General features: G+C 69.8%; 6 protein-coding genes and 2 non-coding genes across 10 annotated transcripts; 5 read left to right on the plus strand and 3 right to left on the minus strand.

The window, feature by feature from the left end:
- The first annotated feature begins 216 nt into the window (after positions 1–216).
- Positions 217–7038, plus strand: OSBP (oxysterol binding protein). The gene is made up of 14 exons (XM_087741717.1): positions 217–546; positions 1463–1671; positions 2398–2645; positions 2750–2948; positions 3367–3469; positions 3553–3607; positions 3771–3902; positions 3987–4232; positions 4310–4430; positions 5121–5224; positions 5349–5444; positions 5542–5723; positions 5860–6080; positions 6164–7038. The coding sequence occupies exons 1-14, from the start codon at positions 233–235 to the stop codon at positions 6304–6306; spliced, it is 2373 nt and encodes a 790-aa protein (XP_087597843.1). The 5' UTR covers positions 217–232; the 3' UTR covers positions 6307–7038.
- A 271-nt stretch (positions 7039–7309) lies between these two features.
- On the minus strand, positions 7310–7382 carry TRNAK-UUU (transfer RNA lysine (anticodon UUU)). The gene has a single exon. It is a non-coding gene; the product is annotated as a tRNA-Lys (tRNA).
- A 636-nt stretch (positions 7383–8018) lies between these two features.
- TRNAV-UAC (transfer RNA valine (anticodon UAC)) lies at positions 8019–8091 on the plus strand. Its single transcript has one exon. It is a non-coding gene; the product is annotated as a tRNA-Val (tRNA).
- A 2008-nt stretch (positions 8092–10099) lies between these two features.
- On the minus strand, positions 10100–12703 carry CABP4 (calcium binding protein 4). Its single transcript, XM_009460957.1, has 6 exons — positions 12455–12703; positions 11718–11748; positions 11185–11328; positions 10993–11102; positions 10236–10383; positions 10100–10128 (listed from the first exon to the last, which is right to left on the minus strand). Exons 1-6 carry the CDS (start codon positions 12701–12703, stop codon positions 10100–10102), a joined length of 711 nt encoding a protein of 236 aa, XP_009459232.1.
- Positions 12704–14084: 1381 nt separating this feature from the next.
- Positions 14085–21349, plus strand: GPR152 (G protein-coupled receptor 152). Its single transcript, XM_087746708.1, has 3 exons — positions 14085–14107; positions 14442–15590; positions 20971–21349. The coding sequence occupies exons 2-3, from the start codon at positions 14462–14464 to the stop codon at positions 21093–21095; spliced, it is 1254 nt and encodes a 417-aa protein (XP_087602834.1). The 5' UTR covers positions 14085–14107; positions 14442–14461; the 3' UTR covers positions 21096–21349.
- Positions 16583–20998, plus strand: CORO1B (coronin 1B). The gene is made up of 11 exons (XM_087746707.1): positions 16583–16679; positions 17771–17973; positions 18074–18196; positions 18286–18415; positions 18508–18689; positions 18889–19008; positions 19081–19185; positions 19266–19411; positions 19500–19557; positions 20004–20312; positions 20733–20998. The coding sequence occupies exons 2-11, from the start codon at positions 17773–17775 to the stop codon at positions 20856–20858; spliced, it is 1500 nt and encodes a 499-aa protein (XP_087602833.1). The 5' UTR covers positions 16583–16679; positions 17771–17772; the 3' UTR covers positions 20859–20998.
- Positions 21350–21893: 544 nt separating the features above from the next.
- Positions 21894–23574, plus strand: PTPRCAP (protein tyrosine phosphatase receptor type C associated protein). Its single transcript, XM_087741760.1, has 2 exons — positions 21894–21961; positions 22874–23574. The coding sequence occupies exons 1-2, from the start codon at positions 21959–21961 to the stop codon at positions 23444–23446; spliced, it is 576 nt and encodes a 191-aa protein (XP_087597886.1). The 5' UTR covers positions 21894–21958; the 3' UTR covers positions 23447–23574.
- Positions 23575–23827: 253 nt separating this feature from the next.
- Positions 23828–27772, minus strand: RPS6KB2 (ribosomal protein S6 kinase B2). 3 transcript variants are annotated; one of them, XM_087741748.1, is made up of 15 exons: positions 27625–27772; positions 26872–26906; positions 26662–26782; positions 26491–26559; positions 26259–26406; positions 26097–26154; positions 25901–26001; positions 25721–25811; positions 25546–25636; positions 25289–25396; positions 25144–25206; positions 24968–25045; positions 24776–24883; positions 24625–24690; positions 23828–24331 (listed from the first exon to the last, which is right to left on the minus strand). In XM_087741748.1, the coding sequence occupies exons 1-15, from the start codon at positions 27694–27696 to the stop codon at positions 24242–24244; spliced, it is 1299 nt and encodes a 432-aa protein (XP_087597874.1). In that variant the 5' UTR covers positions 27697–27772; the 3' UTR covers positions 23828–24241. The 3 variants fall into 3 exon arrangements, with proteins under 3 accessions (XP_087597874.1, XP_087597856.1, XP_087597864.1); XM_087741730.1 differs by having other exon boundaries at positions 24578–24690; positions 27625–27768; XM_087741738.1 differs by lacking the exon at positions 24968–25045 and having other exon boundaries at positions 24578–24690; positions 27625–27771.
- Positions 27773–27885: the final 113 nt, after the last annotated feature.

The following is a 27885-nucleotide window of genomic DNA, read 5'->3' on the forward strand; positions in this document are numbered from 1 at the left end:
GCGGGGAGAGACAGGCGAGAGGACCAGTGAGAAGGCGGGGGGGAGCGCGCGGCCTGGCGGCCTGTGGCGTAAGCGCGCCAACAGCCAATGAGCGCTCAGGCACCGCCCCCTCCGGACGGTGGCACCAATCAGTCCGTCGGGGCGTTGCGCGCGGGGGCCGCCGCCGCCAATGGGGCGCGGCCGGGGGCGGGGCGGGTGACGGCAGCGCGGCGGGGCGGTGGCGGCGGCGGCGATGGCGGAGCTGCGCGCAGCGCCCGCGGGCCCCGGCCCGACGGCGGCGGCGGCGCTGCCCGGCCCCATGGCGCTGCCCGCGGCGCCCGGTGCTGCCCCCGCCCTGCCCTCACCGGCGGCGGGCGGCGGGGCGGGCCCAGGCCCGGGGGCGGGCGCGGCAGCGGCGGCGGCGGCGGCGGGGGGTGGCGGTTCCGGGGCGGGCGGCGCCGGGTCCGGTTCGGCGCGGGAAGGCTGGCTCTTCAAGTGGACCAACTACATCAAGGGCTACCAGCGCCGCTGGTTTGTCCTCAGCAACGGCCTCCTCAGCTACTACCGGTGCGTTACCGGGGACCGACCCCGCCGCTCGCCCCCTCCCCCGTGACCTTGGGCCCGGCCCCGCCGCGGTGCCCGCTGCGTTCGTGTCCCCCCGCCCCAAGCCGGTGAGGCCTCGGTGTCGCCCCGCGGTCCCCCGGGTCTGTTTGCCGGGGATCCCGCCTGCCTGCCTGCCTCCCCGGCCGTCCCCCCCGAGCAGCCCTTCCCCGGGAGCACCGAGGGCTGTACCGGGTGGGAGCCGGCCTGGCGGCTCGGTAGGGGGGTGACAGCCCCCCCTTCCCCGCTGTGCCACCGCTTGGTCCCCAAGGGGACACCTGAGCCCGGCCCCGGGGGCCCTGTCCCTCTTGGGCCCTCCATTATTCATGGGGGAACCGGAGCCTGCGGGCAGCTGCCAGCTCGAGTTACAGCCGGGCCGGGCTGGGGGAGTCCCAGGCTGGCTCCCTCCCTCCCTCCCTCCTTCCCCCGGCCGGCAGGCCCGGGCCCGGTGACGTGGAAGGGGTGTGCCGGGCTGGCACGGCCTCGCACCGCGCCGGGGACTTCATCCTCTATCCCGAGCCGTGCCGGGATGCGGGAGGCACCGGGGGGGAGCGCGGTGGTCCCGGGGGCTGCTGAGCCCCGCCTTTGTGCCGGGGGCCGCCGACCCCTCCCCGCACTCTTCCCCCGAAGCGGCGTTGCCAGCCCTTGGCCCTGTTCCGGCGCTGGCGGTGAAACCTCACGCCGGCTGCGTGCCTGCCCAGCCGGCTTGGCAAAACCGCCGGGGGCTGGAGCCGGTGCCCTATTAATAGTCCTGCCTGTGGGGTGGGGAATGCCAGGCCCCCTCCATGGCCCCCAAGGGCTCGGCTCCCGGCCGGGCTGGGCTACTAGTCACCTCCTTCCTCCAGCCCCCTCACTGTGCCCCCGTCCTGCTTCCCCCACGCAGGTCCAAGGCGGAGATGCGGCACACTTGCCGCGGCACCATCAACCTGGCCACGGCCAACATCACCGTGGAGGATTCCTGCAATTTTATCATCTCCAACGGCGGGGCCCAGACTTACCACCTGAAGGCCAGCTCGGAGGTGGAACGGCAACGCTGGGTCACTGCCCTGGAGCTGGCCAAGGCCAAAGCTGTCAAAATGCTGGAGGAATCAGGTACGGCCCTCGCGCACCAGGGTGCCTTCACAGCCCTCGCGTGAGCCGGCGTGTGTGTCCCCAGCCCTGCGGAGCCACGCAGCACGCGTCAGCCCCCTGCTACACCCGTGTGGGTCCCGCTCCTTGGGCCCAGGGGCTGTTTTGCAGCTCTGCAGAACACGATTCCTCATCCCCTCCCTGTTCCCAAGGCTTCTTTGCTCATTGCTGGGCCAGAAACGCAACCTGCTTTTCCCCAGCCATCTCCCGTGCCCGGCTGGGGTGCTGCCCAGGGACGGCGTCGCAGCACGGGGCCCCGGCTGCTGGCAGCTGCTCCCCGAGCAGGGTTTGGAAGGGGCGGCCGTGTCCATCCACGTGTGAGCTCGGCGGCACAGTGCCGCTGCCCGGCTTCGGCTTGAGGCGCCGCCAGCAGCCTGGCACGCGCTTCCTCGCTAGCGTGACTGCTCGTATGCTGGGAGATCGGCCATCTGCTCCGAGCTGCCGCTCCCTGCCGCGCCATCGCCATCCGGGATGCCGTGGCCGGGAGCGCCCTGTGTGCGGCTCCCATCCCTTGGGGAGCGAGAGGGGGCTTCTTGCTGTGCCCGCCCTGGCAGCCCCGCGGTCAGAGCCTGGTGTGGCTCAGAGGGCAGGCGCTCCCGCTACTCCCAGCGCGCAGCTTCACCTTCTTCCCCATCTCCTGGGAGGAGAGAGGTCCCGCGGGGCCACGCTAACGTCTGTTCCCGCTGGCAGATGACTCCGGCGACGAGTCGGTGTCGCAAACGGACAAAACAGAGCTGCAGAGCACGCTGCGCACCCTCTCCAGCAAGGTGGAGGATCTGAGCACCTGCAACGACCTGATTGCCAAGCACGGCACGGCCCTGCAGCGTTCCCTCAGCGAGCTGGAGACTCTCCGGCTGCCGGTCGAGAGCACCGAGAAGATCAAGCAGGTGAACGAGCGAGCCACCCTCTTCCGCATCACTTCCAACGCCATGATCAACGTGAGTCCGCACCCCACCCCGTGGGGCAGGGCAGGGGGGTCCCGCAGGAGGGATTTGACCCCCGCACGCCGACCGTTCGCTGATGGGACACCCTCTCCCTGCAGGCTTGCCGGGATTTTCTGATGCTGGCCCAGACCCACAGCAAGAAGTGGCAAAAATCCTTGCAACATGAGCGGGACCAGCGCATTCGGCTGGAGGAGACGCTGGAGCAACTGGCCAAGCAGCACAACCACCTGGAAAGGGCCTTCCGCGGTGCCACCGTCCTGCCTGCCAGCGCGTCCGGCACCGGCGGCTCCGCCAAAGGTACCGCCGGTTCGACCGGAGCCCCTGCACTGCATGCTGGGGGACGGATTGGGGCAGACGGAGCTGATGGTGCAGGACAGGGATAGGGGAAGCCACCAGCTCTGTGCCTGGGGTAACCCCCAGTTGCTTCCAGTCCTTTTCCTGAGCCGGGCTCAGCTTCCTTTGCGTTGCTGACCCCGAGGGATGGGTTTTTCGGTCTCTCCTGCGCAGCCGAGCGGCTGCGGCCCCCACAGCAGGCAGCTTGCTGCCCCTCCTCGCTCTGCCCCTGCTCCTCCTAAGCCTTGTCTGCCGCAGGGGTGGCGTGTCATGGCCCCTCACCTGGCTGGTGGTGACAAGGGACCCTCCAGTACCCGCTGGGGGAAATGGGGAGAAACCTTGAACTCGCTGCCTCAAGTGTCCTCTCCTGCACCCCGCCCAGATCCCTGCTGCCCTGCAAAAGGAGACCTGAGCGACGAGGACGATGACAACGAGTTCTTCGACGCCCCGGAGATCATCACCATGCCGGAGAGCATGGGCCACAAGTGAGTGCTGGGGCACGGGGCTGCCCTCCCGCCCCCCAAACCCCGCTCGAGCCTGACTCTGCCCCTCTCCTCGTCCCCTCCAGGCGCACCGGCAGCAACATCAGCGGCACCAGCAGCGACATCAGCCTGGATGAGCAGGTAGGATGGGGGCTTTCTGCCGGCGTCCTGTGCTGAGCCGGCTCTTGGAGGAGTAGGGCTGGCAGGGGGGCTGGCTGCGAGGCCGGGCTGGGGGTGCCCCGGTTCCCGGGGAGGGGTGGGGGGGGTCACAGCAGCGTTGCAGCAACCCTCGTCTCGCCCCCAGTACAAGCACCAGGTTGAGGACACCAAGAAGGAGAAGAGAACCCGCATCCCCTACAAACCCAACTACAGCCTCAACCTCTGGAGCATCATGAAAAACTGCATCGGGAAGGAGTTGTCCAAGATCCCCATGCCGGTGAGCCGGGGATGCAGCCGGCAGGGCTGCTGGGTGGGCACGGGGCACCCCAGGACCCCCCTCTTACCTCTCGCTCCCCTCCAGGTGAACTTCAACGAGCCCCTGTCCATGCTGCAGCGCCTGACGGAGGACCTGGAGTACCACGAGCTGCTCGACCGGGCGGCCAAGTGTGAGAGCTCGCTGGAGCAGCTGTGCTATGTGGCCGCCTTCACCGTCTCGTCCTACTCCACCACCGTCTTCCGCACCAGCAAGCCCTTCAATCCCCTCCTAGGGGAGACCTTTGAGCTGGATCGCCTGGAGGAGAACGGCTACCGCTCCCTCTGCGAGCAGGTACCGCTAGCCCCGCTCCTTCAGGCCACCAGCCCGCTCAGGGTGGCTGGCGCTGACCTGTCCCCTCTCCCGGCCAGGTGAGCCACCACCCGCCGGCCGCTGCCCACCACGCTGACTCCAAGCACGGTTGGACGCTTCGCCAGGAAATCAAAATCACCAGCAAATTTCGGGGCAAATACCTCTCCATCATGCCTCTGGGTGAGCTCCGCGGGCACGCGCGTCACGGGGGGAGACGCTTGGGGAGGTCGGATGTCTGTGCTGCGCGTGGGACTGGGGAGGCCGCACCTCGAATCCCGTGTTCCGTTTTGGGCCCCTCGCTGTGAGAAGGCCATGGAGGGGCTGGAGCGTGGCCAGAGCAGGGCAGCGAGGCTGGGGCAGGGGCTGGAGCCCAAGGCTGGGGAGGAGCGGCTGGGGGAGCTGGGGGGGCTCAGCCTGGAGAAGAGGAGGCTGAGGGGAGCCCTCATCGCTCTCTGCAACTGCCTGAAAGGAGGCTGGAGCCGGGGGGGTCGGTCTCTTCTCCCCAGGAACAAGCGATGGGATGAGAGGGAACGGCCTCAAGCTGCGCCAGGGCAGGTTTGGGTTGGATATTAGGAAAAATTCCTTCACTGCAAGGGCTGTCAGGCCCTGGCCCAGGCTGCCCAGGGCAGGGGTGGAATCCCCATCCCTGGAGGGATTTAAAAGCCAGGTAGATGTGGTGCTTAGGGCCATGGGTTAGTGGTGGCCTTGGCAAAGCTGGGTTAGCGGTTGGACTCGATCATCTTAAAGGTCTTTTCCAACCTAAATGATTCTGTGATTCTATGGGAGCGGGGCAGGTTTGGGGACCAGCCGAGTCTCCGTGGGCCAGGCAGGCTCCCGGGGACCATTCCCAGCACAACCTTCCCTCCTCAGGTACCATCCACTGCGTCTTCCACTCTTCCGGCAACCACTACACGTGGAAAAAGGTCACCACCACCGTGCACAACATCATTGTGGGCAAGCTCTGGATAGACCAGGTGGGATGAAATCCCAGGACCCCTGTACAGAGACGTGGATCCCCCTGGCCTCAGTTTCCTCTGCCGCCGGGGAAAGGGCCGTGGGCTGGATCTGACCGTCTCCTCCTCCTCCTCCCCTCCGCAGTCGGGTGAGATCGAGATCGTCAATCACAAGACGGGTGACAAGTGCAACCTCAAGTTCGTTCCTTACAGCTACTTCTCACGGGACGTGGCGAGGAAGGTAGGGATGACGGGGAGGCTGGGCGGGCAGCGTGGGATGCGCTGGGCAGCTTGTGGCTCCTGGGTGTCCTAATTCAGGCTGTCCCCTGTCCCGCCAGGTCACCGGGGAGGTGACAGACCCCGCGGGGAAGGTGCATTATGTCCTGTTGGGCACCTGGGATGAGAAGATGGACTGCTACAAGGTGACGCTGGGCGCTGGGGACAACGGAGCAGAGGGACGGCAGAGACCCCACGAGGCCGAGGACAGCCGGGTGCTGCTGTGGAAGAGGAACCCGCTCCCGTGAGTAGGGGACGTGGGACAGGGTGTCCCAAGAGCTGGGGGACAGCTCCGGGCCCCCGGCAAAGGGCAGGGGAGCGGGGCCGGGTGTGAAGCCCGCCGGCGGAGGGGCTGAGATCCATTCCCTTCCCCGCCGTAGGAAATACGCAGAGAACATGTACTACTTTTCGGAGCTGGCGTTGACGCTCAATGCCCCAGAGAGCGGCACGGCGCCCACGGACAGCCGCCGGCGCCCCGACCAGCGCCTGATGGAGAACGGCCGCTGGGACGAAGCCAACGCCGAGAAACAGCGGCTGGAGGAGAAGCAACGCATCTCCCGCAAGAGACGCGAGGCCGAAGCCGCCAGGGCCACCGAGGACGGTAAGAAAGGGAACAAGTGGCCACCACCCCGCTCCCTGACGGGTCCCCACGGCCCTCACGCCTCCCTGTGCCCCCCCCCCCAGGGACCCCCTATGACCCCTACAAGCCGCTGTGGTTCGAACGCAAGAAGGACCCCGTCACCCAGGAGCTGGCGCACGTCTACAAGGGCGGTTACTGGGAGAGCAAAGAGAAGCAGGACTGGACCTTGTGCCCGGACATTTTCTGAGACGGCGGGGAGGAGCAGCGGGGAGGGGGATGAAGGCCAGCCGGCACCGCCTGGCGCTTGCCACAGTCCCCCCCCCCTTCCATCTGTCTGTCCGTCTGTCTTAACCGCCCGTCTGTCCCCACGCGTCGCCGGGGTTGCCTTAGCCGATCCAAACTGACCTTGATGCCGGGGTGGGGAGCGGGAGCCGGCACGGGTTTCCGCCCCACACACACACTTCCAAAACCCGCTCGCAAAGTGGGGGGTTCCCCCTTCATCCCATACACGAGCACTTGTTCCCCGCCTCCTCCCCGGCGCCCTGGGCAGCGCCCCCCGGGGCCAGGGGCTCAGCGGGGGTCCCCTGGGGAGGGCAGGGGGCCGGCTCTGCCCCGGGCGGTGGGCGCAGCGGGGCGAGCCCGAGGCTGGCCTTGGTCTCTCCCCCACCCTTCCCCTTTTTTCCGTTTCCCCTTCGCCCTCCCCAGGGTGCTCTCGGGGTGCAGGGGGGGGGGGGCCAGACTCTGCCCCACAGCCTGTTCTATAGCTGTATATTATATATATGTAGAGAGGACCCTCCCCAGCCTCCCCGGGGGATCCCCCCGCCCACGGGGTTCCCCCTCCAGGTGCCTTCCCTGTAGGTTTAGGGCAGGGGGAGGTCCTGGCTTTCGGGGGGGGGCTCTCCCATCCATCTCTGGGGAGCAGCGGGCCCCTGCACCCCCAAACACTACAGGGGGCGGGAGATAATGCTGGGGGGGGAGGCTGGGGGGGGTCTCTGCACCCCCAAAACTGAACAGTGGGGGGTGTATGATGCCTTTTTTTTTTTTTTTTTTTTTTTTTTTTCTCCTCCCCCCTCCAGGAAGACAACTAAATTAAAATCTGTGAATTGCCCAGCCCAGGCGTGCCTGCTCTCTGAGGAGGGTGTGGGTGCTCATCCTGGGGCCCCCTTTGCTGCTGGGCCACCCTGGGGAGCTGAGGGACCACCCGATCCCCACGCGGGTCCCTGCACCCCCAAAAAAAAAGGGGACAGTAGCACCCAAACAGGGACTTGAACCCTGGACCCTCAGATTAAAAGTCTGATGCCCTGCCGGCTGAGCTACTTGGGCAGCTCCTGGGGTGTGTGGGGGGGGACACTTGGGGGGCACACAGCCTTCCTCCTCCTTCTCCTCCTCCTGGATGTGCCAGCACTGCAGGGTCCCCAGTACGTGTTCCCCAAGATCCCTGTGGGCACCCCTTGTCTCTGGGGGTCCCCAGGTGCCACCCTGACACCCCTCTGCCTGCGGGACGTGGCTCCTTGTCCCCCCCTCACCTGGGTCCTGCTGCAGGGATCCTCAGTGTGTCCCCAGACACCTCCCGTGACCCCCCGAAGTGTCGCTGGGGCCACCCGGGCGTCCCTGGGCGGCTTGTGTGTGCGTCTCCCCAGCAAGAAAGGGGAGGCAGAAGCGGGGGTTAAACCCACGCATCCACGGGGTGCCCCCACATGTTTTGGGGCTTATCCCCCTCCCTGTCTCCTTGCCCCCAACCCACCCGTGCTGGCCCACAGCCCTGCCACCCCCGGGCTCTGTCCTGGGGGGGGGGATCCCCATGTGTCCTGTATTCCCCCCCAGCAACAGGAGCGGCTGCGGTGGGCCTCGAACCCTCGACCTTGGCGCGGCCGCCGCTGTTCGAAGCCTGACGCCCTCTCCCTTGCGCTACAGAGCCCCCCCCAGGGTCTGCTGCTGGTCGGGGGGGCGCCCCCCGCCGGCTCCATGGTGTAGGGGTGATCACGTCTGCTTTACACGCAGAAGGTCCTGGGTTCGAGCCCCAGTGGAGCCACCCCACGCGGCTTTTTGGGGGGACCCCGGCCTCTTCCCACGGACCCCCCCCCCCCTCCCCTTTTGCCAGGGGGTGGCACCAGCCGGGGGGACACCCTGGGGGCACACCCAGGGGCGGGGGGTCCGGCGGGGGTGACACGGGTGGGGGGGAGCAGGCAGGGCTGTGGCCGTGCCCCCTCCATCGCCCCCTGCCTGCCCCCACGGCACGTGGACACCCCCCCGTGTGCTGATTGGCCAGCTGGCACTGAGGGACTGTGCTTATTGGCCAGCAGGGTGCTCGCTCGGGATTGGTTGAGCCCGTGGCCTCCCTCGCGCTGATTGGCCAGTTGGTTTGGGCAAACACCGCGGAAGGTTGCTATTCCCCCTCCCCCCCGCCGTTAATTGGTGCGTGCTGATTGGCCAGCCGCTTTGGGGAGGCTGATTGGCCGGCTGGCTGCAGCGAGTCGGGTCATCCAGCCAATGGCAGAGAGCGGGTTGGCACCCGCTGCCCCTCAGCCCTGCCTGTACCCCTTGAACCCTGCCTGTACCCCCTGAACCTCTGCCTGTCCCCCTCAAACCTCTGCCTGTACCCCCGGGCCCTGCCTGTATCCCCAGGCCCTGCCTGTATCCCCTGAACCTCTGCCTGTACCCCTGAGCCCTGCCTGTACCCCCTGAACCTCTGCCTGTCCCCCTCAAACCTCTGCCTGTACCCCCGGGCCCTGCCTGTATCCCCAGGCCCTGCCTGTATCCCCTGAACCTCTGCCTGTACCCCTGAGCCCTGCCTGTACCCCCTGAACCTCTGCCTGTCCCCCTCAAACCTCTGCCTGTACCCCCGGGCCCTGCCTGTATCCCCAGGCCCTGCCTGTACCCCCTGAACCTCTGCCTGTCCCCCTCAAACCTCTGCCTGTATCCCCAGGCCCTGCCTGTATCCCCTGAACCTCTGCCTGTACCCCTGAGCCCTGCCTGTACCCCCTGAACCTCTGCCTGTACCCCTGAGCCCTGCCTGTCCCCCCGAGCCCTGCCTGTATCCCCTGAACCTCTGCCTGTCCCCCTCAAACCTCTGCCTGTACCCCTGAGCCCTGCCTGTACCCCCGGGCCCTGCCTGTATCCCCTGAACCTCTGCCTGTACCCCCTGAGCCCTGCCTGTCCCCCTGAGCCCTGCCTGTATCCCCTGAACCTCTGCCTGTACCCCTGAGCCCTGCCTGTACCCTCTGAACCTCTGCCTGTCCCCCTCAAACCTCTGCCTGTACCCTCTGAACCCTGCCTGTACTCCTGAGCCCTGCCTGTGTCCCCTGAACCCTGCCTGTCCCCCCGAGCCCTGCCTGTCCCCCTTGAACCTCTGCCTGTCCCCCTTGAACCCTGCCTGTACCCCCTGAACCCTGCCTGTACCCCCGAACCCTGCCTGTACGCCTCGAACCTCTGCCTGTCCCCCTTAAACCCTGCCTGTCCCCCCTTGAACCCTGCCTGTCCCCCTTGAACCCTGCCTGTCCCTCCTGAGCCCTGCCTGCCCCCCCGGGTCCTGCCTCCACCCCCGGGCCCTGCCTGTTCCCTTTGAACCCTGCCTGCCCCCCCCGGGCCCTGCCTGTCCCCAGCGCGCTCCCCACGTGCTTTGTGCCTGCAGGAGCGCAGAGCAGGCACCCTGCCTGCACCCTGCCTGCACCCTGCCCCACCCTGCCCGCGCCCTGCCTGCACCCTCGACCCCACGCGCTCCCCACGGCTGCCCCCGCCCCGGGGGGGGCTCGGGGGGGGGCAGGGGCCGGTCCCACCCCGTGTCCCCCCACCCCAACGACCACCAGACGCCTCCAGCTCCGAGCACGGGGGTTTATTGGGTGCCCCAGTCCCCCCCCCCCCGGCCCCGCCGGCCCCCCCCCGGGGGCTGTTGGGGTCGGGGGGGGGCAGTCTTGTGTCCGCCCCCTTCCCAGATGCGGGCTGAGCTCCAGCTGTTCACTCTGAAGCCTAATGCTGGCAGAGAGGTGGGGCTGGGCAAGGATCGGGTTGGGGCGGCCCCTCCTGCCCCACCCCAGGCTTCATTACCGGGATGACAGCATCATAACGAACTCTGCAGGGCGAGGGAGGAGGGCGTCAGGGGACCCGGGGCCGAGCCACCCTTCGCAGCCCTCGGCCGCGTGCCGTGGGGCGGCCGCGGGGAAGGGGGTACCCCCTCACCGTCGAAGTCCACGCGCCCGTCGCCGTTGAGGTCGACGTCCTGCAGGATCTCGTCCACCTCCTGCGCCTTCAGCTGCTCCCCCAGCAGCGCCGCGATGGCCTCCCGCATCTCCGCGCTGCTGATCTCCCCGTCCCCGTTCACGTCGAACTGCGGCGCCCACAGGTTGGGGGTCACCCTCCCCTCCGGCCCCGCCGCCGGGGGCCATGGTCACCTCTTGGTCTTCCCGTGGTCACCATCCCCTCCCTGCCTGTGGTCACCCCCATGGTCACCATCCCCCCATGGTCTTCCCATGGTCACTGTTCCCTCCATGCCTGTGGTCACCCCCATGGCCACTGTCACCCCATGGTCATGGTCTTCCCGTGGTCACCATCCCCTCTGTGGCTGTGGTTACCCCCATGGTCACCATTTCCCCGTGGTCGTGGTCATGGTCACCCCATGGTCTTCCCATGGTCACTGTCCCCTCCATGCTTGTGGCCACCCCTGTGGTCACCCCCATGGTCACCATCCCCCCATGGTCATGGTCACCCCCTGGTCTTCCCATGGTCGCCGTCCCCTCCATGCCTGTGGTCACCCCCATGGTCATTGCTCCCCTGTGGTCATGGTCTCCCCATGGTTCTCCCATCATTGCTGTCCCCTCCATGCCTGTCATCACCCTTGTGGTCATTGTGCCCACCGTGGTCCTCCCGTGGTCGCCGTCCCCTCCATGCCTGTGGTCACCCCCATCGCTGCGGTCCCCCCCCGTGGCGGTGGCCATACCTCACGGAAGGCGATCTTGAGCTCCCTCACGCCCACCATGTGGGCCGTCTCCTCCCGCAGCTTCGGCCCCATCATCTGCACAAAGTCCTCGAAGTCCACGCGGCCGCCCACTGCATGCGGGAAGGGGACAACCTCAGCCCCCCACGCCCCAGGCCCCCACCCCAGCCCCACGGTGGCCGGTCCCACGCTCACTCCTCATCTTGATGTGCTGGGAGATCTCGATGAGCTCCATCTCGGTGGGCATGTACCCCAGCGTGCGCATGCAGGCGCCCAGGTCCTTGTAGCTGATGTACCCGTCCTGGTCCGTGTCGAATTCCTTGAAGGCGTCCAGCAGCTCTGCCCACACACGCGGGCACGCGCGGGCACGTGGACCCCGTCAGGCGTGGGGGGCTCCCAGGCACCGTGCCAGCCCGGGGCAGCTCCCTCCCTGGATGCGGCGCCGTGGCATGTGGTCCCGTGGCACCGTGTCCCACGGCAGAGCCCTTCATGGCACACGTCCCCACAGCACCGTGTCCCACAGCAGAGCCCTCCATGGCATGGGTCCCCATGGCACTGCACCCCACGGCAGAGCCCTCCATGGCACGGGTCCCCACAGCACCGCGCCCCACGGCAGAGCCCTCCATGGCACAGGTCCCTGTGGCACCGCGCCCCACGGCAGAGCCCTCCATGGCACACGTCCCCCGTCCCCACAGCCCACCCCAGCCCCCTGGGTCCCCCCCGCTCACCGTCCAGCTCCTCTGGTGACAGCTCCCGCTCCTGGGCCGGGCGCACGCAGGGTGGGGACAGAATCAGACCCGGCTCAGCCCCAACTCCCCCCCGCCCCCAGCAAACCACGGTGTCACCTTCGTTAAGCGTGGGCCAAAATTAACTCCGACGGGAGGGATTAGAGGGATTGGAGGCAAAGCCCTGCCCTGCCCTGGCCCCCAGGTCCCCTCTCCCACCACCCACCCTGGGCTGCCCCAGCCCGGGACCCCCAGGCTCCGAATGGGATTTGCCCAGCACCCATGGGTGCTGCCAAGGGTGATCTGTAGTCCTGGAGGTGGGGGAGCAGGACGTGTCCCCCCGTGGAGGACTGCCGGCTCGGCTCCCCCTTCCCAGGCTGGCCCCATGGGTGTCCCCTCCATTCCCAGGGGCCCAGAGTGTCCCCTCCATCCCCAGCATCCCAGAATGTCCCCAGCGCCATCCCCACTGCCCCCATGTCCCCTCCATCTCCATAGTCTTAGAGTGTCCCTGACCCCGTCCCCGATGCCCCATGTCCCCTCCATCCCCAGGGTCCCAGAGCATCCCCAACCCCATCTTCACTGTCCCCATGTCCCCTCCATCCCCAAAGTCCTGGATTGTCCCTGTCCCCATCCCCAATGCTCCATGTCCCCTCCATCCCCAGGGTCCCAGAGCATCCTCAACCTCGTCCCCATGTCCCCTCCATTCCCAGTGCCACCGTCCCCTGCCTGGCTACCCCCACCTTGCCAAAGACGGTGTTGAGGAAGGGGTAGTAGGTCTTGGTGGCCGTGGCGTGGGGGTCCCCGGTGACCTTCTTGCTGTTCTTCTGCCCGTGGCCACTGTGCCGGGACTCGGAGCCAGGGCTCTTGGTGACCGGAGAGCCACCCTCCTCGGGGGCTTTGGGGGTTTTCTCGCCCACCTCCCCCCCTTTCCCCTTGCCCGGGGTCTCCGTGTCCTTGGGGGCCCCCTTGTCCCCCCGGGTGCGTGGCATGGGGCCGGGGCCGGGTGGGCAGGCAGGCGGGCAGGCGGGCAGCGAGCGGGACCCCAGGGCGGCCAAGCCTTAAGAAGGAGGCAGGGAAATCCTCTTACGCCCCGACGTGGCCCCCGCGCCTCCCCGCCTCCGTGGGCTCCCTGGCCCAGGGCAGGGCAAAGCCAATTAGCCGTGATTAGCGGCAGGAAACGGCCACCGGCCACCGCCACCCTCCATGGCCTCGCGCCGGGGCAGAGCCACGCGGCCACGGCACCCCCGGCCACCAGCCGGGTCCCCGGGGCACGTCCCGAGGCCACTCTCCTGGTCCCCGCACTGGCACCGACCCACGTCCCCAACACTGGTACCCCGTGGCCACCATCTGTGTCCCCAGCACAACCCATGTCCCCAAAACTGACACCCCACGGCCACCATCTGTGTCCCCAGCACCAACCCATGTCCCCAAAACTGACACCCCACGACCACCACCAGTGTCCCCAGCACCAACCCATGTCCCCAGTGGTGGCACCCCATGGCCACCACCAGTGTCTCCAGCACCAACCCATGTCCCCAACGCTGTCAACCCATGGCTACCACCAGTGTCCCCAGCACCAACCCGCGTCCCCAGTGGTGACACCCCATGGCCACCACCAGTGTCCCCAGCACCAACCCACATCCCCAGTGGTGACACCCCATGGCCACCACCAGTGTCCCCAGCACCAACCCATGTCCCCAGTAGTGACACCCCATGGCTGCCACCTGTGTCCCCAGCTGGGGACCCATCCCCCCAGCAGAGACATGACAACCGTCGCTACCGTGGCGGGCGCAGGTCCCCGGCCCCCCCGTGCCCCCGCGATACCATCGGCCCAGCTCAACAGCCGCAGGGCGGGCGGCAGCAGGAAGCCAGCGCATGATGGGGAGATGCCATCACGGGGGCCACCGCTACCGCACCGGCACGGCCACAGCGCACGTGCCCCCATGCCCCCACCCGGGGGGGGCTCCCCACTGCCCTGGGACCACCGACCCGATGCCCCGTGGGTGCCAGCACCGGGTGGGTGAGAGGGGGTTCCTGCCCTATGGCTGCCCCCCTGCCCCACGCCACCTTCCCCAAGCGGTGACAGCGGGGCCGCTTCTGCCCTGCCTGCAGCAGCTGCCCTGCCTGATGGTGGGCAGCAGGCAGCGGGTCCCCCCGCCGGGTGGGGAAACTGAGGCAGGGTTGGGGTCATCCCCCAGGGCCCCTCCCAGAGCTCCCCACAGGCACAGGGGCAGTGCTGGGTTGGGGGGAGAGATTTGGAGGGGCTCACTGCTGGGGGGCGGGGGGATAGTGGGCGGAACTTCAAAACTGAAGCCCCTCCCACCTGCTCCAACATATAGGGCACCCCACACCCCTCACCCGCCGCCTCCAGCTAAGCTCTCCCCAGCATTAAGGTAGGTCCTACACTATTTACTGCCCTGGACCCCCGGGGCAGGGGGTGGTGGGGTGCCCCTGGGCTTGGCTGGGGAGCGATGGGCTGGGTGGGCACAGGGCGGCACAGGCGGTGGGGGACAGGGACGCTGGGGGACGGGGGGGGTACCCCGAAATGAGGGCAGAGCAGGAGAAAGCCTGGTTGCGGTGTGCCAGGGGCTCTGGGGGGGCCCTGGGTGAGCACCGGCATAGTGCCGCGGGATGGGGTGACATGGGAGGGGGTGACATGGGAGTGGGGTGGCACCGGAGGGGGTGACAGCCCTTCCCGCAGCCCTGAGCTGCCCACGCTGCCCGCAGGGTGGGAACCCCCGGAGGCGATGGAGCCGTCGAACGCCACGCTGGCCCCCACCCTGTCCCTGCCGCCCCCCGGCACCCTGCAGTGGGACGGGCGGCTGCTGGTGGCCTGTGCCGTGCTGGGGCTGCCCGCCAACGCCTTCACCCTCTGGCTGACGGGCTGGCGACTGCGGTGCCGGGGACTGGCCACCTTCATCCTCAGCCTGGCCACCTCCGACTTCCTCTTCCTCGCCAACTCGCTCCTACAGATCTGGTCGCTGGCCCACGGTCACCAGTGGGTGCTGGGCACCCACCTGTGCCGCCTCCACCAGTTTCTCTATGCCTTGGGCTACTACAGCGGGCTTTTCTTGCTGGCGGCCATCAGCCTGGACCGCTGCCTGCTGGTGGCTGCCCCGGTCTGGTACCGGTGCCGGCAACCAGCCCATTTACCGGCGGCGTTGTGCACGGGCGCCTGGTTGACAGCGACCGGTTGCAGCGTGCCGGACACGGTGCTGTCGACGACAGCCGAGCTGTTGCCCGCTTTGGTGGTGTGCCGTAGCGAGAGGGGGAGCTGGGAGGTGCCGATGCGGTGGCTGGAGGTGGTGGTGGAGGGGCTGCTGCCCTTCAGCGTGGTTGTGGTTTGCCACGGGACCGCTCTGGTGCTGGCTTGGTGCCAGCGTGGCCAAGGCGGCCGCCCGCCCGCCCGTTTCCAGCACATCGTGGTGGCCACGCTGAGCGCCTACGTGCTGCTGCATCTGCCCTTCCAGGTCACCCAGCTGCTGCAGCTGGTGGCCCCCAGGCCACCGGGCCACCTCCTCTACCTGCTGGGGCTGGCCTTCAACGTCAGCAGCTGCCTGAACCCCTGCCTGTACCTGCTGCTGGGCTCCCGCGCCTGCCACCACCTCGCCCGCCTGCCGCGGGCCGCCCTCGCCCGCCTGTCACCCGCTGCCCTCAGCCCTGTGCCACCCACCGCCGTCACCCCCGTGCCACCCACTGCCCTCAGCCCCCTGCCACCGGCTGCCATCACCTCTGCGCCACCGGCCACCGTCATCTCTGTGCCATCTGCCACAGTCCCCCCTGTGCCACCCACTGCCATCACCTCTGTGCCACTGGCCACCATCACCCCTGTGCCACCCACTGCCATTACTCCTGTGCCACCCACTGCTGTCACTCCTGTGCCACCGGCCACAGTCACCCCTGTGCCACCCACTGCTGTCACCTCTGTGCCACCGGCCACCGTCACCTCTGTGCCACCCACTGCTGTCACCTCTGTGCCACTGGCCACCGTCACCCCTGTGCCACCCACTGCTGTCACCTCTGTGCCACTGGCCACCATCACCCCTGTGCCACCCACTGCCATTACTCCTGTGCCACCCACTGCTGTCACCTCTGTGCCACCGGCCACCATCACCCCTGTGCCACCCACTGCTGTCACCTCTGTGCCACTGGCCACCATCACCCCTGTGCCACCGGCCACGGTCACCCCTACGCCATCGGCCACCGTCACCCCTGTGCCACCCACCGCTGTCACCCACCCACCAGCCGAGGCACCCGTGGGGTGCCCATCAGCAGCTCCGTGAGCTGCCTCCCCCGTCCCCGTCCGGCCCGGCTGTGGGGTGGCACGGGGCCGGGTGTCCCCCGTGTCCCCGCTGAGCCCCGGGATGGGGAGATCCCCACCACGTCCCCTCGGGCCCCACGCGCGGGCTGAGCCCTGTGCCCACCCGCGAAGATGGGGGCTCGGTGGGGCACGGCCACCCGTGGGGACGTGGGACACAGCGTGGCGCTGGCCGGGCTCCGTGGGTGCCCACGGGGGACCCGTGCCCGGCCACCACGTGGGTGATGGTCCTGCCCCACGGGGGGACCATGCCCACGGGGGGACCGTGCCCACAGGGACCATGCCCCGCGGTGTGACCGTTTCCCACGGGGTCCCTGCCCACGGAGACCGTGTCCGACGGGGTGACCGTGTCCCACGGGGACCCTGCCCCGCGCGGTGCCCTCCGTGCCCCCGCGGCTCCCGGTGCCCCCCGGTACCGGACACCCCCCCGCCGGTACCGGTCCCCCCGCCGGTACCGGTCCCCCGACCCGGTACCGGCCCCGCCCCCCCGGTACCGCCCCCCCCGGCGCGGGGCGCATGCGCGGGGCGGAGCGGGGCCGCCCCGGTCACTTCCTGCCCCCGCCCCCTCCCGCCTCCGCCACCGGCCCCGCGCGCCGCCGCCGCCCGCTCCCACCGGCCCCGGCCCCGGCCCCGGCCCCGGCCCGCCGGTGAGTGCGGGGACAGGCCCCGGCCCGGCTCCCGGGGACGCGGGGATGGGGCAGCCCCGGGGCCCGGCCTGGGGGGGGCCGACGGGGACCCGCACCCGCACCCAGAGCGACCGTCCCCGTCCCCCGAGGTCCCCCCGTCCTCCTTCCCGGGAGTCACCCCTGTCCCTGTCCCCGTCCCTGTCCCCATCCCTGTCCCCATCCTTGTTCCCTCACCCAGCAGGGCAATCCCTGTCCCCTTATCCAGTGGGGCCACCCCTGTCCTCATCCCTGTCCCCTTTACCCAGTGGGGCCATCCTTGTCCCCATCCCTGTCCCCTTACCCAATAAGGTCATCCCCATCCCTGTCCCCATCCCTGTCCCCATCCTTGTTCCCTCACTCAGCAGCATCATCCCTGTCCCCTTACCCAGTGGGGGCACCCCTGTCCCCATCCTTGTCCCCATCCCTGTCCCCTTACCCAATAAGGTCATCCCCATCCCTGTCCCCATCCCTGTCCCCATCCTTGTTCCCTCACTCAGAAGCGTCATCCCTGTCCCCTTACCCAGTGGGGGCACCCCTGTCTCCATCCTTGTCCCCATCCCTGTCTCCATCCTTGTTCCCTCACCCATCAGGGCCATCCCTGTCCCCATCCCTGTCCCCTTACCCAGTGGGGCCATCCCTGTCCCCATCCCTGTCCCCATCCCTGTCCTCATCCCCTGACCCACCAGCACCATCCCTGCCCTCCTTTCTGTCCCCATCCCTCTGCCCAGGGGGCCAGACACCCTTGTCCCCATCCCCAGCTCTGTGGGGGGCCGCCGCTGTCCCCACTCCGGGAGGGACGCTCCCTGTCCCCCTGCGAGCCCCCCGCGCAGGGCAGGGCAGGGCAGGGAGGGGTTTGTTTGCCCGGCGGGCACAGGACAGCCCCGGCTTCCCGCTCCCGGGAGGAGCCGAGCCGCCCTTTACCCGGGGCGGGGGACGGGGACAAGTGTGTCCCCCCCCCCCGACATCCCTGGGTGCCCTGTGCCACCTCCCTTGTCCCCTGGCTGAGCCCTTGGCTCTGCCCCACATTTTGGGGTCCCCCCCCGACGCTGACCCCGGCACGGGGTACGCCCCAGCCATGTCGTTTCGGAAGGTGGTGCGGCAAAGCAAGTTCCGACACGTTTTCGGGCAACCGGTGAAGACGGAGCAGTGCTACGATGACATCCGCGTCTCCCGCGTCACTTGGGACAGCACCTTCTGCGCCGTCAACCCCTCCTTCGTCGCCATCATCGTGGAGGCCAGCGGCGGCGGCGCCTTCCTTGTCCTACCCCTACACAAGGTGCCGACGGTGATACCGGGGCGGCCAACGCGGGGAATGGAGGCGGGGGGGGGGGTCCGCGCTGGTGGGTGACCCCCTCCCCGTGTCCGTTTGTCCCCAGACCGGCCGCATCGATAAGTCGTACCCCACGGTATGCGGGCACACGGGTCCCGTCCTTGACATCGACTGGTGTCCCCACAACGACTACGTCATCGCCAGCGGCTCGGAGGACTGCACCGTCATGGTGAGGGGGTGGCGGAGGGCGGGGGGGCGCGGTGAGGGGTGATCCCCCCCCCTCCCGGCTTTGCTCACTGTCCCCTCTTGTCCCTGCAGGTCTGGCAGATCCCCGAGAACGGGCTGAGCCAGCCGCTGACGGAGCCGGTGGTGGTGCTGGAGGGGCACTCGAAACGCGTGGGCATCGTCACCTGGCACCCCACCGCCCGCAACGTCCTGCTCAGCGCAGGTACGGGGTCCGGGGGGCGTCACGAGGGACGCGTTCGGTGGCAGGGGGACGCGTGGCCGAGGTGACAACCCCCCCGCCGCGCTCTTGCCCAGGCTGTGACAACGTGGTGCTGATCTGGAACGTGGGCACGGCGGAGGAGCTGTACCGCCTGGAGGGGCTGCACCCCGACCTCATCTACAGCGTCAGCTGGAGCCGGGACGGCGCCCGCTTCTGCACCGCCTGCAAGGACAAGAGCGTCCGCGTCATCGACCCCCGCCGCAGCACCGTGGTGGCCGTGAGTCCCCGGGGGACCTGTCACCCTGCCCGTGTCCCCAGGGAGCCGTCCTGCCCTGGTCCTCGGTGGGGAGACCCCCCCCAAGCCCTGCCCTTGTCCCCTGGTGCTCCCCGCTCTCCCTTGTCCCTCGGGTGTCCCTGTCCCCTGCTCCCTTGGGTGCTGGGACGGTGCTGCTGACCCCCCCTCGTCCCCTCCCCAGGAGAAGGAGCGGGCGCACGAAGGGGCTCGGCCCATGCGGGCCATTTTCTTGGCCGACGGCAAGATTTTCACCACTGGCTTCAGTCGCATGAGCGAGCGGCAGCTGGCCCTGTGGGACCTGGTGAGGAGCACCCCGGGGGTCCCACGGGACCGCGTCGGGGTGTCCCCACGGGGCTGACACCCTGCCCCACAGGAGAACCTGGAGGAACCCATGGGGCTCCAGGAGCTGGACTCCAGCAACGGGGCTCTGCTGCCTTTCTACGACCCCGACACCAACGTGGTCTACGTCTGCGGCAAGGTATGGCCCCGCGGTGTCCCCCCGTCTCGCCTGCGGTGTCCCCTCCCCGCCCGTGGACCCTGCTAACGCCATGTCCCCAGGGTGACTCGAGCATCCGGTACTTTGAGATCACGGAAGAGCCGCCCTACATCCATTTTCTCAACACTTTCACCAGCAAGGAGCCCCAGCGGGGCATGGGCTGGATGCCCAAGCGCGGGCTGGACGTCAGCAAGTGCGAGATCGCCAGGTGGGCACGGGGACACGGCGGGGACAAGGAGGGTGACCCCCATTTCCTTCGCCCCCCCTCCGCCATGGCCCCCTCTGTCCCCCGGCAGGTTCTACAAGCTGCACGAGCGCAAGTGTGAGCCCATCATCATGACGGTGCCCAGGAAGGTCAGTGGGGACCGCGGGGCACGGAAGCAGGGTGAGGGTCCCTGGGCAGGGGGAGGTGGCTGGGTGGGGGTCCCCGTGGGGGCTGCGTGGGGTGCCTGGGGCAGGACGTGCTGGCTGGGGGTGGGAGGGTCCCATCCAGATGGTGCAGGGTGCCTGGGGCAGGTTGGGGGGGCTGGGTGGGGGTCCCTGTGGGGGCTGCGTGGGGTCCCTAGGCAGGACATGGTGCCTGGGTGGGGGGTCCCCAAGTGCATTGATAGGGGTCCCTGGGCAGGACATGGTGCCTGGGTGGGGGGTCCCCAGTCAGGCTGGGTGGGGGTCCCTGTGGGGTCTGTGTGGGGTCTCTGGGCAGGACGTGGTGCCTGGGTGGGGGGTCCTCGCGGGAGCTGTGTGTGGGTCCCCGGGAGGGTCCCATCAGCCCCTCTGACACTGGGGGGGGGGGGGCGCAGTCGGACCTGTTCCAGGACGACCTGTACCCCGACACGGCGGGCCCCGAGGCGGCCATGGAGGCGGAGGAGTGGGTGGCGGGGCAGACGGCGGGGCCGGTGCTGGTGTCCCTGCGCCAGGCCTACGTCCCCAGCAAGCAGCGGGACCTCAAGGTGAGCCGCCGCACCCTCCTCCACGAGAGCTGCCCCCCTGCCGCCGCCGGCGCCACCGCTGCCGGCCCCACCACGCCGCCCCCCACGGCCCCCGCCGCGCCCGCCCCCGCCCGCCTCAGCGCACCCCCGGCCCTGGGCACTGTCCCCTCTGCACCCACGGTATGTGTGGGGCGGGGCCTCTGTGGGTGGGGTCTGGAGGGCGGGGTCTGGAGGGTGGGAGCAGGCTAGGCCAATGGGTGAGCTCCTGGGAGTGGGTGGGGCTGGGGAGTGGGTGTGGCCAGGGTGGGGAAGTGGGTGGGGCATGTGGAAGTGGGTGTGGCCAGGGTTGGGTGGGTGGGATCTCTGTGGGTGGGGCGGTGGGGCAGGGTCTGTGATGTGGGCAGGGCCAGGCTGGGATGGTGGGTGGGGTGTGGTCAGGGTGTGGTCAGGGTGGGCGGGGCCAGGGCAGTGGGCAGGGTTGTCTGCATAGGTGGGGCTGGGGCGATGAGCTGGGTGGGGAGTGGGGGGGTGGGGGGGCTGTGGGGATGGGTGTGGTCAGGGTGTGGCCGTGGTGGGCGTGGCTGACGGGGGGGCGCCCAGGGGGGCGGGCGGCTGGAGGAGGTGCTGCAGGAGGTGGCGGCGCTGCGGGCGCTGGTGGCGGAGCAGGGCCAGCGCATCGCCCGCCTGGAGGAGCAGCTCAGCCGCCTCGAGAACGGTCACGTCTAGCGACCCGCCGCCACCCCCTCAGGGACCACCGCCCCCGCGGACCACGGCCGGGGGACACCCGTGTCCCCCCTCCGCCTGCCAGGGACCATGCCTGCACCCCAGGGTCCCCCAAGCCCTCCCACCCCCCTGGGGTCCCCCCCGACCCGCTGCCGGGTCCTTCTCCCATCGGAGGGCTGGCCGCCCCTCTGGCAGCCCCCCCCCTCACCCCCATTGCCTTACTGGGTGCTGCCCCCCTAAATCATGGATCATTCCCACGCCCCCCCCCATGTCCTCGGGCTGGGGGGCTGCCCCTGGGATCAAACACTACCCCCTGCACCCCCTGTCCCCGGGTGGGGTGGGGTCTTCCCCCCCTTCCTGTGGGGCAGGGCATGATCTACACCCCCCCCAGCTGTGGAATATTGTCCCCCCTATATTTTGGGGGCTTCTTCCCCCTCCTCTCCTTGTCGTCCCCCCCCCTACAGTGCAGGGTCAAAATCTATATTTTCACTCCAAATAAAGGACTTTATAAGAAAAATGGTGGGTGAGGCTGGGGGGCTGGGGGAGAGGTGCCCTGGGGGGGGTGTGTGTTGGCTGGGGGGCTATGGGGGGGCCCGTTGTGGGGCCAGGGAGCGCTGAAGGCTGGAGGGGACGGGGGGGGGGGACACAGGAAGGCGCAGCGGTCACGGGTACGAGCTTGCCCGCCTTCAGCAGGAAAAGGGGGGACGTGGCGGGCGCAGATGTTGCCCCCCCGCCCCGCCAAAAGCAGCCATGGGGCAGGGGACCCCTGTACACGGGGGGGTCCCCTCAGTGCCCCCAGAGAGCCAGGCACAGCACTGGGGGGGGATCAGTGGTCCCAGGACGGGGGGGCGGGGGGGCACCGGTGACCCCAGGGCCATGGCGGGGAGTGGGGGACAGCGGGTGGGGGGTCCCCAGGGCTGGCAGCCACCCCGGGTTTCCAGGGCCCTGGGTGCATTTCGGGTAGGCGGGGGGGGGGCAGGCAGCACCTCGCCTCCCCCCGCACCAATACATCCGTTACGTGGGGGCAGGAAGCGCCGGGGGGGCCCCCCCCAAGCACGGCTTGCACCCGCAGCGCCAGAACCCGCTCCGGCAGCACCCCGCTGATGGTGAGCACCCCAAAACCGGGCAGGAGGGGAGATGGGGTGTCTGGGAATGGGGGGAATGGGTGGGGGGCAACCCCCAGAATGGGAGCTGGGGGGGGAACGGGACAGGCCCTTCTCCAGCCTCAGTTTCCTTTGCTAAACGGGGGGGGGGGGGCTGTGCTTCATTCAAATTCGGCTCCCCCCCGACCAGGGGCTGGGGGGGGGGCAGCAGTGGGGGGTCCCTGGGGCAGATCCCCCTCCCACAGCAGGGCTGGGGGGGGGGGGGGCAGCTGGAGCTGGCGGGCAGGGGAGCAGGTTTTGGGGGGCGAGGGCGGCATGGTGAGGCCGGGGGGCCAGGTTTGGGGGTGAGGGCAACATGGGGGGGGTGGGGGGGTCAGGTTTTGGGGGGTGAGGGCGGCACGGTGAGGCCGGGGGGTTAGGTTTTGGGGGGTGAGGGCAGCACAGTGGGGCTGGGGGGGCGGGTTGGGGCCTTGGGACCCAGGGCGGAGGCTGGGGGTGCAGGGCTGGGGGGGGGGGGGCACGGAGCCACGGGGTGGGTGCTGTGGGGCCGCAGCGGTGCGGGAAGGGGTGAGGGGTGCCGTGGGGCTGCTGTGGGGCTGTGCAGCCGTGTAGGGCGGCCTGGCCCCGTAGCAGCACAGCGCGGGGGCGGCAGGACCCGGCTCCTCTCGCCCAGCACCTGCAGGTGCTGCGGCACCCGCCAACCGCGGCTTCCCGTCATGGGGCCGGCTTCTGCGCCGGCTGGGCCACCTGCCCGGCACCCACCGCCAGTGGGGCATACAGCCCCTGTCCCCAGTGCCCGTTGCCCTTCGCCCCGGCCCTACCCCATTTTCCGGGACGGGGCGGCCACCCCAGGTCTGGGAGGGGCTGGGCTGGGTGCCAAGCACATGGCGGTGACCCCGCTGCCCTCGCCCGCAGGCTGGAGCGCGGTGGCTCCCGCCGGCACCGGTGCTGCTGGCGTTGGCCGGGCTGGTGGCAGCGGGGGAGCCGGTGGGAAGCCGCAACGACCGGGCGGTGGGTGCCTTGCTGGGGCTCCTGCTCTGCCTGGTGGTGGGGTTGGCATTAGCCTGGCACCACCTCTGCCGGCTCTCAGCCGGTCGCTACCATCCCCGGCCCATGGGCCGCCGGGCCCTGGCGCTGCTGCGGGGACGCTGGCACCGGCTGCGGGGACTCGGTGGCCCCGTGGCTCAACCCTGCCGCGGGGACGGGGAGGTGGCGGTGGCGGCGGCCCCCCGGGATGAGGAGGAAGAGCTGATGCCACAGAGCCAGGAGCAGCGGGAGGAAGAGGAGGAGGAGGAGGAAGAGGAGAAGCAGAAGGAGGATGAGCAGGAGGAAGACGGGGAGGATGAGGAGGCCGAAGCAGCCGGGGGGAGCCCCCCGGGCGGGGGGCCGGCGGCGGGGGGCAGCGCCGAGGCCCTGCTCAGCGACCTCCACGCCTTTTCGGGGACGGCGGCCTGGGGGGACGCGCGACCCCACGTCACCGCCCTGTGACGCCCCCGCCCTGCCCGCGGCGGGGACCCCCACGCTGCCCGCGCTGCCCTCCTGCCTGCTGCCCTGCCTGCAGGCGCTGCCCGCCCCCGGCCTCGGCACCGGCCAATAAAAAAGCAGCTCTGCCTGTCCATGGCTGCCAGTTTTTAGGGGGGGGTGGGGTGGAGGGGGGCGTGGCTTGGGGAAAATGGGCGTGGCCAAGGGAAAGGGTGTGGCAGGGGGAAGGCAAAGGTCCTGATGGAAAAGGTGGAGCCTGGGAAAGGGGTGGGGCCGAGGAAAGGGGCGGGGCCGAGGAAAGGGGCGGGGCCTGAATCCCACCCTTGTGGGGCAACCGTTCCCCCCCCCCCAGTGCCCCCCCGGACCACCCAGCACAGGACCACTGCGGCCTCATCAAGTCCTTTAATTGGCACACATCCAGCAGCCGGGCCCCACGCCAACCCCCGGGGGGGGCACATACCCCCTTGGGGGGGGGCCACACCCCAGGAGGCCACACCCTTGGGGGAGCCACACCCTTGGGAGGGTACCCTCGCTCCCCCAAACCCAGCCCTGCCTGGCGGCAGCGCGGGCGGGCAGGGGGCCGTCCCGGAGCACAAGCAGCATCGCCGGGCACCCCCCCCCCACCCCATGGGGGGGCACCAGGCCCCCCACCGCCCCCATCTGCCACCGGGGTCCTCCCCCCGGGTTGCGCCCCCCCCTCACCCACCCACCGCCCCCCACCCCTACCTGGGCACCCGCCCCCGGCCCCCCTTCTGCTTCTTGGCACCCACGGAGGTCTTGATGGGCAGCGGGGCCGTGCCCTCAGGCGGGGGGGGCGGGTTGGCCCCCAGCTCCATCGGCTCCCCCGCCGCCCCCGGCTTGAACGCCTCGAAGGGGGAGAACTTCACGGGGCTGGGGGGACACACACCCACAGGGGGGGGGGGGTTAGGGACACCAAGCCCCCCCGTCCTCCCTGCTCCCCCCCAGAACTGTCCCCCCCACCCCACAGTGCCCACCCTAATGCCCCCTGTCCCCCCCACCCTGATGCCCCCATCCCAAAGCACCCCCTCGCCTCCCGCTGCTGTGCCCCGCAGCCCCCACCCCGCAGCCCCCACCCCCCCAAATTTCCCCCCGTGCCCCCCGGGGTGGGACGGGTACCTGACGGGGGTACGGGGGCTGCTGTTGAGGCGGCGGGGGGAGCGCACCTTGGGTTGGAAGGAGAACCCCTCCTTGATGCTCTCCAGCACCGAGGGGGCCACGTAGGTGAAGCCCTGCGGGCAGGGGGGGTGTCAGGGGGTGCTGGGTACCCGGCCGGGGGGGGGGGGCCCCGCCCCCCCCCCCCCCCCCCCTCCATACCAGGAAGGCCTGGTTGGCACTTTCGCTGATGGCAGCGTCATCGGGGCTGTCGACGGGCGTCTGGCGGGTGAAACGGGTGTCGAACTGGCTGACGTCCTCCTCCGACTGCTGCGGGGGGGGGGGCGGGGGGGACAGGCGGTGGGTGCTCCCGTGGGTGCCCCCCAGTGCCCACCCTGCCCACCCCAGTCCTACCAGGCAGGGTTTGAAGGGGGGGTCCAGCCTGCGGGCCAGCAGGTCCTCCCAGTTGATGTGGCGGAAAAAAGGCTGCTTCTGCGGGCAGCGGTGGGATTTGGGGCGGGAGGGGGGGGCGTCAGGCGGGGAGGGGGGTTCTGCCTGGCACCCACCCCGCTGCCCGCTTCTGCCTGTACCTGCACATCGGCTGCATCGCCTGGGCCCCCCCCAACTCGCTGGTTGGGGTTTCTCTTGAGGAACTGGAAGAGAAAAAGGGATGGAGAGGGGTATGGGGGGGGGTGTTTTGGTAGGACCTACATAAACAAGCCGGGGGGGGGGTACCTTCTTGAGCAGGTCCCGCGCGTCGGGCGTCAGGTACGGCGGCAGAACCAGCTTGCCCTTGAGGATCTTGTCGATGGTCTTCTTGCGGTTCTCGGCGGTGAAGGGGGGCTGCGAGAGGCACCGGGTGGCGAGGAAGAGCCAGGCGGGCAAGGAAGGTTCGGCACCACCCCACCGGGGACCCCCCCACCCCTGGGACCTCCCCCCCCCCCAGGTTTCTCCCCCCGCCCCGAGGAGGAAAGAGCAGGAGTGGGACTTGCCGATCCTGTGAGCATGTCGTACATCAGGGCGCCCAGGCTCCACCAGTCCACCGCCCGGTTGTGCCCGCTGCGCACCAGGATCTCGGGGGCCCTGGGGAGGGGGGGTGCGGGGTGCCCTGAGTTTGGGGTGGGGTGGGGGTCCCCATATCCCCCCCCAATGCTGCACCCAGCTCACATGTACTCAATGGTGCCGCAGAAGGTGTGGGTGACGGCCCCATCGTGGATCGACTCCTTGCACAGCCCGAAATCCGTCAGCTTGATGTGACCTGCGGGAGATGGCGGTGGAGGGGGGGTGTCAACGCCATTCCTGGGGACTCCCCTGCGCCCCCCAAATCCCCCCCCCCTCCCAGCCTACCTTGGCTGTTGAGCATGATGTTCTCCGGCTTGAGGTCGCGGTAGATGATGCCGTGGGAGTGCAGGTGGCCCAGGGCCAGCGTGATCTCGCTCAGGTAGAAACTGCGGAATGGCGGGGGGGGGGGGGGGGGGGCTGTAAGCGGCGCTGGGGTCCATCCGTCCGTCCGTCCCCCCAAATCCCACCCCCCCATCCCTACCAGGCGGTATCCTCCAGGAAGATGCCCTCCCGCTCCAGCTGCATGAAGAGCTCTCCACCTGTAAAAAAAAAAAAAAAAAAAAAAAACCAAAAACCAACCCAAGGGGGACCCCCTCAGCCATCCCCAGCCCCCCCAGGGACCCCCCCGGCCCCCCACCCCTACCGCTGAGGCACTCCAGGATGAGGTAGAGCTTGCCGCCCGTCTGGAAGGCGTAGATGAGGTCGACGATGAAGGGATGCTTGACGGCCTCCAAGATGTTCCTCTCGGCCCGGGTGTGAGCCGTGTCCTTGGCGTTGCAGGCGATCTTGGCCTTCGTTGGGGGGGGGGGGAAGGTGGTGAGCGGGGTGGGGGGGTCCCCAGGGGGGTGCCCCCAGGGGGGCCGGGACGTCGTTACCTTCTTCAGAACCTTCATGGCGAAGATCTTCCCCATGTTGGTGCCCTGCACTTTACGGACTTGGAACACCTGGATGGATTTGGGGGCGGGGGGGAACAGCTGGGGGATGGCCAGACACCCCCCTACCCCCGGCACCCCCAAAGGCCCCTCCCGGCGTGCCGTGCCCCCCACCTTGCCGTAGCCGCCCTTGCCCAGGACGCGGAGCAGCTCGAAGCAGTGGGGACCGATGTGCTCGGGGCCGTTGTTGACGCTGCTCTCCGAGATCTCGATCTCCTCGTAGTGCCCCACCGGCCTGGCGGGAGAAGGGGTGAGCGGGGACGGACCCCCTGCCCGTCCCCTGCCTGCTCCCTGCCTGCCCCTCCCTGCCTGCCCCCCACTTACTCCAGGCCGTTTCCCCGGGGCTCCAGCTCCATCTCCTGCGGGAGGGAACCCCACGGTCAGTGGTGGGCAGGGTGCTGGCAGCAGGCAGGGTGCCCACCGCAGGCAGGGGCCCCAGGGCAGGCAGGGGCCCCAGGGCAGGCAGGGTGCAGGCAGCAGGATGACAGGCAGGGGCCCCCAGCAGGCAGGCAGGCAGGGTGCAGGCAGGGTGCAGGCAACGCGGGGCGAGGTGCCCTGCGCCGGCCCTGCCGGATGTTTTTGGGCTGAGGCAGGGCCCGGCCCAGCGGGAGCCTCCCTCTGCCCGGCCGGGCCGGGGCGGCGGGGCCGGGACCCCTGCCTGCCCCCCGTGCCCGGTCCCCACGGCCGCCCCGACCCCGCCACCGGCAGGACCCCGGCTGCCTGTCCCTGTCCCTGTCCCTGTCCCTGTCCCCGTCCCCGTCCCCCGTCCCTCCGCTGCCCGCCCTCCCGCCTGTCCCCAGCACCGAGCGGGCCCCGCTGCATCCCCGCGCTGTCCCCGGTCCCCCCCGTCCCCACCGGCTCCCGGTGCCGCTCCCCCCCCGCCCCGCGCCTCCATCCGCCTCCCCGTCCCCAGCCGGTCCCGGTGTCCCCGTCCCTATATCCCGGTCGCTCCGTCCCCATCCCCGCTCCGTGCTCCGCCGGTCCCGCTGCCCCCCGTCCCCAGCCGGTCCCCGATCCCCTCCCCGAGCCGGTGCCGGTGCCGGTCCCCCGCCCCGCCCCGCCCCGGTGGCGGCTCACGGCGCCCAGCTCGGGCTCGTCCCCGTCGCTGCCCTCCTCGGTCTCCAGGTCGATGTCGAACACCCCCGCCATGACGGCGTCGCACCGGGACCCCGGACGGGACCCGCCCCGATGGCCCCGCCCCCTCCCCGGTAGCCACGCCCTCTTTGGCCACGCCCCTCCCGCGCGTCACCGCGGGGACCCCCGGCATCCCCGCCGCGGGGCACGCCGGGAGTTGTAGTCCCGGGGGAACATGGCGGGGCCCGGGGAGGCGGCGCAGGG

Source organism: Nipponia nippon, unplaced genomic scaffold (genome assembly GCF_047370975.1).
Source record: "Nipponia nippon isolate SJK-2023a ecotype South Korea unplaced genomic scaffold, ASM4737097v1 scaffold_10, whole genome shotgun sequence".
NCBI lineage: Eukaryota > Metazoa > Chordata > Aves > Pelecaniformes > Threskiornithidae > Nipponia > Nipponia nippon.

What these genes read in the sequence shown, in the direction of transcription:
- OSBP (XM_087741717.1), top strand. Translation starts at nt 233, where the DNA reads ATGGCGGAGCTGCGCGCAGCGCCCGCGGGCCCCGGCCCGACGGCGGCG. An exon ending in CAAAATGCTGGAGGAATCAG is followed by an intron (nt 1,672 to 2,397) that starts GTACGGCCCTCG and finishes TCCCGCTGGCAG; the next exon opens with ATGACTCCGGCGACGAGTCG. An exon ending in CCGGAGAGCATGGGCCACAA is followed by an intron (nt 3,470 to 3,552) that starts GTGAGTGCTGGG and finishes CGTCCCCTCCAG; the next exon opens with GCGCACCGGCAGCAACATCA.
- CABP4 (XM_009460957.1), bottom strand. Translation starts at nt 12,703, where the DNA reads ATGCCACGCACCCGGGGGGACAAGGGGGCCCCCAAGGACACGGAGACC. An exon ending in TCAACACCGTCTTTGGCAAG is followed by an intron (nt 11,749 to 12,454) that starts GTGGGGGTAGCC and finishes CGCCCGGCCCAG; the next exon opens with GAGCGGGAGCTGTCACCAGA. An exon ending in GTCACCAGAGGAGCTGGACG is followed by an intron (nt 11,329 to 11,717) that starts GTGAGCGGGGGG and finishes GTGTGTGGGCAG; the next exon opens with AGCTGCTGGACGCCTTCAAG.
- GPR152 (XM_087746708.1), top strand. Translation starts at nt 14,462, where the DNA reads ATGGAGCCGTCGAACGCCACGCTGGCCCCCACCCTGTCCCTGCCGCCC. An exon ending in GCCACCCACTGCTGTCACTC is followed by an intron (nt 15,591 to 20,970) that starts CTGTGCCACCGG and finishes AGGGTCCCCCAA; the next exon opens with GCCCTCCCACCCCCCTGGGG.
- CORO1B (XM_087746707.1), top strand. Translation starts at nt 17,773, where the DNA reads ATGTCGTTTCGGAAGGTGGTGCGGCAAAGCAAGTTCCGACACGTTTTC. An exon ending in AGCAAGTGCGAGATCGCCAG is followed by an intron (nt 19,412 to 19,499) that starts GTGGGCACGGGG and finishes GTCCCCCGGCAG; the next exon opens with GTTCTACAAGCTGCACGAGC. An exon ending in CTGTCCCCTCTGCACCCACG is followed by an intron (nt 20,313 to 20,732) that starts GTATGTGTGGGG and finishes GGGGGCGCCCAG; the next exon opens with GGGGGCGGGCGGCTGGAGGA.
- RPS6KB2 (XM_087741730.1), bottom strand. Translation starts at nt 27,696, where the DNA reads ATGGCGGGGGTGTTCGACATCGACCTGGAGACCGAGGAGGGCAGCGAC. An exon ending in CCCCGGGGAAACGGCCTGGA is followed by an intron (nt 26,783 to 26,871) that starts GTAAGTGGGGGG and finishes TTCTCCCGCCAG; the next exon opens with GCCGGTGGGGCACTACGAGG. An exon ending in GTGCCAACCAGGCCTTCCTG is followed by an intron (nt 24,691 to 24,775) that starts GTATGGAGGGGG and finishes CCCTGCCCGCAG; the next exon opens with GGCTTCACCTACGTGGCCCC.